The sequence below is a fragment of the Citrus sinensis genome, chromosome 9 (genome assembly GCF_022201045.2).
Source record: "Citrus sinensis cultivar Valencia sweet orange chromosome 9, DVS_A1.0, whole genome shotgun sequence".
In the NCBI taxonomy this organism is placed as follows: domain Eukaryota; kingdom Viridiplantae; phylum Streptophyta; class Magnoliopsida; order Sapindales; family Rutaceae; genus Citrus; species Citrus sinensis.
The window spans coordinates 27179770-27189904 of NC_068564.1; the positions used below are offsets into that span (position 1 = coordinate 27179770).

The window sequence follows — 10135 nt, forward strand, 5'->3', positions numbered from 1 at the left end:
AATTCTACATGAAATGGTACCTATAAAACTTAAAAGAGAAACATAACAAACCTCTGGAACTAAACCAAGAACCCCAGAGACAAAAACGAGGTTATTTGCTTTGATGGCCTGAGAATAAGGTCCCAATGCTGCTGGAGCCTTGTTAGTCACAACAGCCTCCTTCAAATCTAGAACCAGAAAACAGTAGAAGTTGCTCAGTATTATGAATCACCAGAGCAAAAAAAAAAAGAAAGTTTCTAACAACATGAAGGCTAGCATCCCTATAACTCATCCCCAGCAACAAAATTTGTTTACCCACAAGCTCATCCCTTCAACTTATACGTGCAGTTCCTTATTGCATGATCCAGCTAAATAATTTCACCACTTTGTCAGAATCACAATAAAGATTAAACCCAACTACCACAAATCACACTTAAAACCGCATACAATTAAGCCAATAAATTTGAAAAAGCAATGAACTTCTCTAAAAATGACCAGAAATGAGCACCATCCCACTGTCATAACACCACACATTCTATTCAACTAATCAAAAATGACAACAAATTAGACCATATTTTAAACTAATCAAAAATCAGTAAACACTTTACACTGCACAAAGTAGCAAAATTTATAAACCTTCGGAAAATTCACTACAAACTCATTATCAAAATCCAACCTCTCCTTACATCAAATTAAGGAAAATAATGGTTATTTAAGCTATATATTTACTGAAATAATTCAAATGGGCATCAAGTAAATCGATCAAACAACGACAGCATATGATAAAATCTTTAAAATGGGTAAAGATCGATTACTAGAAACGGCGGAAGTGGATAAGCAAGCAAAGGGAGTGGAGTGTTTCTTGCAAGAAGAGCGCCAGACGCTGGACCCGGCGACCGAGGCGCAGCCGATTCCGACGGCGGCTAAGCGAGAGCGGGTGCGCAGTGCGCCCATGTCGATGGTTGGGACATTCAACGACCGTAATGAACACCACGCCATGTCTTCGTCTTTGTCGCTGTTGCTCTCTCAGTTTCCCTCGAGCGAAGTGAGCGAGAGTTGAATAGTTGCTGCCTTTTGTCTTTTTTTGTTTTTTTCTTTTTTTTTTTTTTTTTTTTTTTTTGGTTTCGTGCTTTACAACCAAATGAAAGATTGTATTGGGTCCGGGATGAGAATAATTTTGGGCTTAATTTTCAGCTACCAAGACTCAAAAGCCCGTTCTGTCTTTCATTCGTTTAGTTTTTAATTGATAACTTGATTCTGATTTATTTATTAAGAAATTCTTTTATATTTAGCAGTAACAACATATCATCTTATATAATAATACTTCACGTGGTATCTTTGATGACGCAATTTATTTCTTTGTATTGATGTATCAGATGAGATTAGAAAAAAATTGATCATTCGTATTTCATACGTTATTCGTGAGAGGTCCATTTAATGAGCTCATCATACACCTCTTAAGATTTTAAAGTTACTTTTTGATCATAAGTGTCAATAGCCTACCTGAAAGTAAAAGCTTTAATAATAGAACATTAGAACCTTGCTCCTTTTTTTTTTTTTTTATAAATGCCACTTAACGTCAACAAATCACAACGAGGCCACACACCATTAATGTCTTCTTCATGAAAATGAAAGCAAAAAGTAATTACACTTTGGAATTTGGAATTCCATTGATAAGATCAGTGAATTCACCGGTCTACATTACCATGTGTCAGTATCTTTACATACACATTCTCTACACACAGGGCAAGAGCCATTTCTGGTTAGCCATTTATCTACGCATTCCGAATGAAAGCAGTGCCCGCAACTGGGAAGTTTTCTTGCGGAATCTCCTTCCTCAAATTTCTGAAAAATGGCAACAAAAAAAAAAAAAAAGCATTCAAACTCAACATTTTACCAATAAATCAAAGAACCCATGACAGATTGTTTCCTTTTGACTCTCATTTCCATGACAATCAACCATAAACACACCTGCAGTTTTCTGTCTATTTATAGGAATTTCTTACCTCTAAGCAAATTGAACAGCCAATTTCATTGTCTAATTGGATCAGTTCTTCAGAATGGAGTGCGCATTCAGGAAGCTTTTGAATCATATCTTCGGATAACCCTTTAACTCCAGTCACATCGTATACATCAGAAACTTCTCTGTAAGCAGTTTCTAATGTGCTAACCTGAAATAAAAAAAAAAATCTCCTGTTTAGATTTAACATACCGTGACTTGATTTAATGAACTCCAAAAATTTCATTTTGTGATTACTTACTTGCCACTGATAGGCTTTCAGCACTGCAGGACTTACCCATTCCATGAAAACCTTGCCGTTTACTAAGCTACTTAACAATGCCGCCTGAAAAAAAAAAAAAAAAATTGTTTCATCAGCCTGAATTTTGTATCTGCTACATCTACCTGAATTTTAACATTGATTAATCACCTTGGACAACGACTCGCCATCAGCTGCTGATTCTAGCAATTGAAGGGCTGTGATGGCGCCGGCCACAGCGCCTATTCCAGCCCCGTGAAGGAACCCAGTTTCTGTTGTTTGGCCTTTCATGGCTCCAAATATTGTTCCAACAATTGCCCCTCCTGCAAAACACGGTGGTGTTTGATTAAATTTCAGTCACAATTTATTTGGTTGATCAGCTCAGAGAATGAAGAATTCTAATTACATACCTAAGGCAAAAATGCAGGTGAGTGCTGCATAAAGAACTCTTTTCATCGCTCTAATCAAAACTCCAGTTCCAAACGCACACATTGTAGCAAAAAGCCACAAAGACACGGTCTCTTTACAAGTTAGTGACATCTTTATTACTTCAGAAACCAACCCTTTTGACATTGGAAATTAAACAACTAAACAAAGAAATTAATTAGATTTTGCTTGAATATGTAGCAGCAAGGGGAGATGAAAAACATGAGAGAGTTTGCATTGGAAATGTGTAAGTTCAGTAAACACAAACATTTATAGGGTGAGGAAAAGCAGGAGGCATTAATGAGAGTTAAAGCTCAGAGCTACCCGACAAATGCAGCTGCATGCATGAAAGTTTTAGCAAATGAAGGCGTTGCAGCTTCTCACAAGACTTTACAAAAAAATTGATATACAATACAAAATTGGGCAGTGATTTGTGTGCCCCCTCCATTATTGTGTCTATTAGAGGATAACCCTATCCCTTTGAGCCTTAAAGTGACATTGTTATGGGCCAGATTGCAAAACTGTGATTAAATTAGCATTATCAAAGATCACAAACCAAGAATGGTATTTACTATATGTTATCAATTGGTTCAATTGGAGGCGTATGATTCATGAGTCGGTGGAGCTAGACCACTTGTTTTGCATACCAAATCTCAAGGAAATGACCCCATTGGTCGGCCATAGCCACATCTAAGAGAGAGCCATTTTTTGGCTCACGTAATTAAAGGCAATTTTAAAAAATAAAAATAAAAATTCTGCTCAATTGACATTGACAGTGGAGCCTCAATTACAAAGCTAGCTGCAGCAGCTCAATCGGAAAAGCAATTTGAAGCCTCAGTTCAAATTTCAAAACCAGGTGCTGAGATTGAAAGTGTTAGTTCTGTGGGCTGGAGAATTAAGTTAACTGAGTGTGGAGATGATGTTAGGATAAAGCAAGTGGTCCTTCAATGGCATTAATTGTTAGCAATGTAGTAAAGATATTTTTTAACATAGTTGGTGGGTCTCCTCTAGCGATGGCAATATCGCACAGGATGGGTGCCTTGAGGATTTTTGTTATTTGGGAAGGGTAAATAAATGATTTTGTATCTAATTTTTTATTCCGAGAAGAAACATAAATGATTTTTTACCTAGTTTCTTTTTAGAGAAGGGAAAGGGATGAGCTGAAATTCTTGTCTCCTCCCCAATTTGCCATTTAATTTTTAATTTAACTTTTATTTTTTTAGAATTATTAATGAATAAATAATAGAATTTAAATTATAAAATATTGAATATTAGTATAAATAACAAAGACCAAAATATTTATACAAGTATACTATGAAACTTTCGAGTCTAGAAAAACTTTAATCCAAAATTTTTGTTTTAAACTTTTATCCAATAAAAGAAAAACTAAAGCAATACTTAAAACTAAATAATCCAAACTTTACTAAGATATATTGTAAAATTTTACTTTTGTTAAATTTGACTAAATCAAATTCAAAAATTAAAAATGTATCAGTTATTTGGGAATTATAGACCTTTAAAAGATCCCTTATTATTATTCAGGAAGGGGACGAAGACTCCCTTAAGCAATTCTGATGAAAACAAAGAGGGGATAGGGACATATAAAAAAATACCAAGAATGGGTACGAAAATATCAGTCCCCTTTTCTCCTCTTCTCATTGTCATCCCTAGTCTCGCCCACCCTACCATAATTTCATTTCCTTTGATATTATTTCACCAAACCTAAATTCTATGTTGTCACTTAATATTGTTTTGTAGAAGCCAAGAATGTTAAAGTTTGATTTGAACATGATATTTACTATACTCTGAAGGTATAGCTATGCATATCTAGTATTGAAATGTAAGAGTTTTAATTATCTTTTGGCTCACTCCTAGATATTTTGCTCACTTATTCTTATTCATCTGTCTAGTACTGTCTCCTGCAAATGGAACCCTCGCTAGCACCACCACCATTAAATTTCAACAGAGAATTAATGATTTTATCTATATTTTTCCATATCTCTTGCCGCTGCAGATCAGCAGCCGTGCAAAAGAAGCAACGTGCATGTATCTCGCTCCATCCTACTGTCTAGAAAAACAAGGCATGTCACTTTAATAGCGGCTAAAACAAATGTAGGATTAATTTCCAAATCTCTCTAGTCTGTGTGTGTGTGTATTCCCCTTAATATTCCTTTTGTTAACCTTTGAAGCATCACATCTGTTCTCAGACGAATGCGCTAACTATCAAGTGAAATTGAATAAGTGTACGATAAATGTAACATCATAAGTAATGTTAGTAATTAATAATAGAGTCATCGTATAGTATGGCGCTGTATGTAATACAACTGCTTCAACAGTGAAAAAAAACTTGAACAACCGGTATTTTACTGGTTGTTCATCTAATAAAAATTTGTTTTTAATGTGAAAAAAATAAGGAAATTTATAAACAATTAAGATTAAAAAGATTTGAGTGAGAAAAATATTTTTAATTTAAAAGAAAGTTAAAAAAAGAGTAAAATAACCATGTTCAAATTCTTTTGATTAAATATCAATTTATTAGGTAGACGTTTCAAATTAATTTCACATGTCCCTAATTTTCGTTAAACTTTCTCAATAATTGGTTTATTTGTTTCCACTTATCAATCCACTAGTTTTATATACAATATTCCTACTAAATTGGTTAAGTACAAATATTTTAGATTAGATTACAAGTAAATTCATTTCTCGTTGAATAAGTTCCTAAATTTGGTTACACTTTATCCCTTTTTGGTTTATATGTTTCAACTATTATTTCACAAATTTTGCGTTCAATATTCCAATTCGTTTGGTAAGATTTCTGTTATTTTGGTTAAATACCGAAACTATTTTTTATTGTTAGATTAGTTCCTGATTTTGGTTAAGCCTTTTCATATTTAAGTTCATATGTTTCAAATTATTAGCCCACTAGTTTTGTGTTAGGTATTCCTACTAAGTTCAATCAATACTAATATTTTAGGTTAGTACCAAGTAATTTTCATTTCCCGTTGAATGAGTTCCCAATTTTTGTTAGATTTTCTCGCTTATTGGTTCAAATGTTTCATCTAATTATTCCTATAGTTTTGTGTTGAATATTCTCATTAACTTAGACATATTCCAATTATTTGGGTTAAGCACCAAATTTTTTTTTTGTAATTTTATTTTTGGTTAAATAAGTCCCTAATTTTGGTTATACTTTCTTCCATGTGGGTTTATATGTTTCAATTATTATTCCACTAATTTTACGTTCAATATTCCAATTAACTTGGTAAGATTTCATTTATTTGGGTTAAATACTAAAATAAGCTTTTTTTAGTTAAATTAGTCCCTGATTTTGGTTAAGCCTTTTCATATTTAGGTTCACATGTTTCAAATTATTAGTCCACTAGTTTTGTGTTAGGTTTTCCTATTAAGTTCGTTCAATACCAATATTTTAAGTTAGTTCTAATTAAGTTTCATTTCCCGTTGGATGAGTTCCTAATTTTTGTTAGATTTTCTTGCTTATTGGTTCAAATGTTTCATCTAATTATTCCTCTAGTTTTGTGTTGAATATTCCCATTAACTTGAACATATTCCAATTATTTGGGTTAAGCACCAAATTTATTTTTATAATTTTATTTTGTGTTACGTAGGTTCCTATTTTGGGTTATATTTTCTCACATATAGTTTTATATGTTTCAACTATTATTTCACTAGTTTTGTGTTCAATATTCCAATTAATTTGGTGAAATTTCATGCCTTTAGGTTAAATACCAAAATTACTTGTATTACCGGAAACAATAATTTTAATAAGTTGAATTATGTTTGAACCCTTACTATTTTATAAAATATCAACTTACCATATAATACTGAAAATTTTTTATTGTAACCATTAATCTTTTCTAATATTTTGGGTCCATAATGTAATTCCCTTTTATATATAATTATATATCATGAGATCTCTTGAACTTGATTGTTTATATACTTGAGCTTCTAGTCTCTATACGTATTTATTCTCATTTTGTCATTTTATTTGATTATTTTTAGTTATTGTTAAAATAAATTAATGCATTTATTTTCATCTCTCTCTTTACTTTTTAAAATAATTTCTTTAATTTTTCAAAACTTCGACAGTAAATAAAAAATAACATGTAAGAGCGCATGCAATTGCTATGCTTCTCCAAAAAATAATTTTAAAAATTATGACGGCATAAGTTTTAAAAAATATTTAAGCTAACAAAAATTGAAACTTTCTTAATCTATTTGTGTTGAATTTTCTTTTTTCTTTTTTTTTTTGGGATCAATTACTTTAGGAGATTTCTCGAACTTGAATTTATTTATACTTAACTTTTAATCTTTATAAATGTTATGCTCATTTTATCATTCAATTAATTTTATTTATTTATCTTTAAACTAAAATAAATCAAGAATTAAGATTTTTTTGAATTCAAATTAAATTTTTACCACTATGTTTTCTTTTCAAATTAGTTTTCTTAATTTCTTATTACTTCAACTAAAAAATTATGCTATTAATTATAAATATTATTAAATTATACTTGTATTATTATCACTATTATTATTTTTTACTCTTATTAAAATTATTATTACTATCTTGCCCCATGAGATTTGTTAACAATATTGTTTTTTATAATGAGTATCCTTCTTTTTCGTTTTTAAGTATGGATATAATTTTTAATTTATAAAATAAGTTCTTAAATTTTCAAGATTTAACTAAAATAATTTTTAAGAGTTTATTATGGCTAATATGGTTATGAAAATTTATTACTATATTAGCAACACTTTATACCATACAATTTCGTATTTATTACTATACCAAAATTTGTTTATTTATTTTATGATTATCCAATGAACTGTGAAAATTAACTTTTATATTAAAATTGAAAAATTTGTAAATTAGTATTACTTTGATCCAATTCTACTAAGCCACAATTTATTTATCTTTGATGAATGCTTTAAGCACAGTAAACACAATTCAAATTCAACAATATTTTTTAAAAAGAATTAAAAAAATCAATGCAATCAAGAAAAAAGAAAATATATTAAACATTAATTTTTTTCCTAAATTAAATGTTGAAAGGATATTTTTCTCTAATAGGTAAATTCAACACCGCAATTTAACAATAATGTTGGCTTTTATTTTTAATCTTTTTTTATTACTCCGAATTGCAATACGTTTTTTATAGGTCATAAAAATTAATAACCAATAATGAAAGTATCTTTATTTATTCAATATCAATATTCATTACTTCAGTATGATCACAAATTTGATTATCCCTTGTACAAACAAAATAAGTTAATCATTTTTCACGACTTAAACAAAAATTATCTTAGTAGCTAAAATTATTTTTAAAAGCTGAGTATATTTGGATGGATATTCCAACTAATATGGTGTTACAACATAACACTATGGTATAAGAAACAACATTCACTGATACGAATTTCATCTGCACTTAATAATGGAGTTTCACATTAATAAAGAATTGCTCAATTGGAGGATGAATTAAACAAAAATTAAGTTCATTTACAACCGAATTAGATGGTAGCCAATTCTTGTTCGTTACTCAACAGTATAGCATTTGTTCATTCAAAAACTTATAATTTGTTAACATTATTTTTTTTAATTGAGTATCATTCTCGTTTAAATATCCCTATAATTTTCCATTTACCAAAATAAGTTATTCAATTTTTAGGACTCAACTAAAATAGTTTTTCAATTTTTATCATGACTAATATGGCATTAAAAAAATATAGCACTACAGTTATAACATAAGATTATAATTTTGGCATATTTTTATTATTTTTTAAATGGTTTGTTGGCATTTGTTTGTAAATGAAATTACAATGCCTTATTAATTTATCCAGAGCATAAAAATATTAATCAAATCAAAAATTCAATTCATCCAAACAGGTATATGAGAATATTTTACAAGCTTGCGAGAAAATAATTTTAAAAACTTTTAGCATCAAATAAAACCAATACAAAACTAAATCAATTTACAAATTTCAAAAGCTAGATTTCAGATGCTGTTAGATTAGAAGGGTCTCTGCATGTAAAAAAGAAAACCAAATGATATTAGAAAACAATTATGCGAAACAATAAACAATATTCAAAATTTCAAATGCATGTCCTTAATTTCTTGATTAGGATCAAATAAAATTTGTTTTCAGTAGAAAAAACTTTAATACAAAATATACACAAACCTATATACACTAATTTTTAACCACAATTTTTTAAAGAGATTTTTTTTAACAGCAATATTCAGAATATAAAACTTAATCTCGAACACCATGCTTGTTCTATTTTTTAGCTGCAATATTCAGATTATAAAAATTAATCTCGATCACGTTTATGTCAATTTTCATTTAACAGAAAAGTGAGCTATGAAAGATAAATACATCCGCAATAAACAAGAATAAATGGACAAATGAAATATTCCAATATCTCGATGATAAAAAATTAGATCTATAAGTGTTTCTTTATTTTAAACCTCAACCTTCAACAACAGTTCTTCAAACTATAATATGACTTCCTGGCAACTCAATAATATTACATATTAAAACTATAACCTATATTATGGATTCAAAAAATTATATAACTCAAAAAAGAATTAGATAGAAAGAACAAACTTGCTATCGTCATCTCATTATAACACTCAAATAATCACTTTTGGAAGAGCTTGCTCTATCAAGAACACATGCATACAATCACAATTTGATTCACCTCCAAAAGCCAATCAATCAATCAAAAATGGAAGCTGCAATTAGAAAGAAAGACAGAATGCAAATAACTAAATATTTTTAAAATGGAAACTTTTTTAGAGAAAAACTATAGAATGTTACCGTAACAATTCAAGAGACCAGTCTAAGCACAAGATGAGACAAACAAAACAATAAAGGATGTCAGTTTTAATGATCAATAGAATTGCAAGACTAAAATATTAGAAACAAAGACAATAAGTAGTTCAATTCAAAGAAATCAATGAAATCAAGGTAATATAGGAAATTAAAAAGGTATATACAAATATTCTTCCCTCAATAAAATCTTGGGTCTCAACATCAACTAGGGTAGACACAACGGCCTTAGCAGAGTTCATAAAAAGGGTATAAACAGTAATGAAATATTCAGGTTACAAAAACACCAAATTCAAAATATTCAACTATAAATTACAACAATAAAGAAAACAATACTAAAGAAAACAACTTCAAACCCGAAGACTCTTTTTCTGGCTCGATTTTGGATACATCTTAGATGCCTTCACCTACTTTTGAAGGTAGTGGTGTTCTATTTTGAGCCCATAGCCTCCGACGTTCCATTTCCTCACAAAGAATTCTGTCAAAAAAATACATAACAAGATTCAGTAAATAAATCTTTTGGATCAAAAACATATATTTAACAATTATCTTTTAAAAAATGATTTAAAACCACAATACTAAACAGACACAGCTTTGCATTGGAGAAAAAAGAAGCGAGATTCAGA

The 10135-nt window shown here is 29.8% G+C and overlaps 2 protein-coding genes across 4 annotated transcripts in view; both read right to left on the minus strand.

Annotated features, from left to right (window-relative positions):
- LOC102610474 (reactive Intermediate Deaminase A, chloroplastic) overlaps positions 1-1082 on the minus strand; it is a 65939-nt gene extending 64857 nt beyond the window's left edge. For both annotated transcript variants that reach the window (XM_052433194.1, XM_052433193.1), the window contains exons 1-2: positions 795-1082; positions 52-167 (exon numbers count right to left, since the gene is read on the minus strand). In XM_052433194.1, the coding sequence (XP_052289154.1) occupies positions 52-167; positions 795-978 (300 nt within the window). In that variant the 5' untranslated portion in view covers positions 979-1082. The remainder of the gene's footprint in view (positions 1-51; positions 168-794) is intronic.
- A 542-nt stretch (positions 1083-1624) lies between these two features.
- Positions 1625-2991, minus strand: LOC102609960 (NEP1-interacting protein 1). 2 transcript variants are annotated; one of them, XM_006475021.4, is made up of 5 exons: positions 2648-2991; positions 2409-2560; positions 2277-2324; positions 1986-2150; positions 1625-1824 (listed from the first exon to the last, which is right to left on the minus strand). In XM_006475021.4, exons 1-5 carry the CDS (start codon positions 2808-2810, stop codon positions 1681-1683), a joined length of 672 nt encoding a protein of 223 aa, XP_006475084.1. In that variant the 5' UTR covers positions 2811-2991; the 3' UTR covers positions 1625-1680. The 2 variants fall into 2 exon arrangements, with proteins under 2 accessions (XP_006475084.1, XP_006475083.1); XM_006475020.4 differs by having other exon boundaries at positions 2241-2324; positions 2648-2973.
- Positions 2992-10135: the final 7144 nt, after the last annotated feature.